At 30.0% G+C, this 1,088-nt stretch overlaps 1 protein-coding gene across 1 annotated transcript in view; it reads left to right on the forward strand.

Moving 5' to 3' along the window:
- LOC106476664 (histone deacetylase 10-like) overlaps window positions 1-1,088 on the forward strand; it is a gene marked incomplete at its 3' end in the record, with an annotated part of 10,620 nt that overhangs the window by 7,644 nt on the left and 1,888 nt on the right. Inside the window, exon 5 of the mRNA XM_022380472.1 lies at window positions 425-493. Coding sequence (XP_022236180.1) covers window positions 425-493 — 69 coding nt within the window. The remainder of the gene's footprint in view (window positions 1-424; window positions 494-1,088) is intronic.

A 1,088-nucleotide genomic window follows, 5' to 3' on the forward strand; every position in this document is an offset into this window, starting at 1 on the left:
TATGTCTGTGGACTTACAATACTAAAAACCGGGTTTCAATACCTGTGATGGACACAGCACAGATGGCCCATTGTGTAATGTTTTACTTAATTACAAACAAACAATCTTTCGTTGCTTAGTCTAGTTAAAAGACTTATTTTGATAAAAATCTGAGTATTTTTATTCTTGCAGAATTAGTTGTGTAAAAGCCATTACACTATTCACAATACGGACAAGTAAAGTATAAACAGGACCAAATAGTTTATAAAGACCCGGGTGCAGGGCAGTATTTGGATCATTACTGAATCTTAAAATGCAAATTTGTATTATATGCTGAGCAAAAGAATAATTAAATAATAAAGCTCCAAAAGTTCCTGAATTCAGTTTTTTCAGTGATGTTTTAATGGTATTTGGGTTTTTGATGTCTCTGCCTTTTATTACATAGGATTCTAATTGTTGACTGGGATGTCCACCATGGTCAAGCTACTCAGTATGCTTTTTATGATGATCCTAGGTAAACTTCTTTAATTGTTTTTAATGTGAACTTTAATAAATTTGTTTAACATTTAAGAAAAGCTCAACTATTTAAATATTTCTGACAGTTTTATAACAGATGCAGCATGACTTTTAAATCAAAGTCTTCAAATTTTTGGGGAATTAAAAAAAATAAAAACACAAGCCCTCGTGAAGCCATTCCAATTTCCTTCATTAATTTAAATTGTTTAAAGGTTTCAATGTTTTTAATAAATGTGCTGAATAATGAGCATTGATTATTTATAAACCTACCAAACTGAAGTTGATTCTATTTTTAACCACATGTTTTAAGTGAGCCGTAAGAGCTGAAAAATGTCAGAAATTGTTAAAATTACGTACGTTCTTAACATACAACAGTTATTACATTGAATTAATTAATTTTATATGCATAAACATTCTCTTTTATACTATATTTACTGACTGTTTTCAGACTAAGATGAAGAATGGTGAAAGTAGAAACACTCACTGTAGGATTAGAATAACTCTTTAAGGACAAAATCATAAATAATATTCAACGTTAAACGTTACAACGGCATCCTCATGTAGAGTCGTCAACTTTTTGAAGGCCATAGATA

This window comes from Limulus polyphemus, unplaced genomic scaffold (genome assembly GCF_000517525.1).
Source record: "Limulus polyphemus unplaced genomic scaffold, Limulus_polyphemus-2.1.2 Scaffold11169, whole genome shotgun sequence".
In the NCBI taxonomy this organism is placed as follows: Eukaryota; Metazoa; Arthropoda; class Merostomata; order Xiphosura; family Limulidae; genus Limulus; species Limulus polyphemus.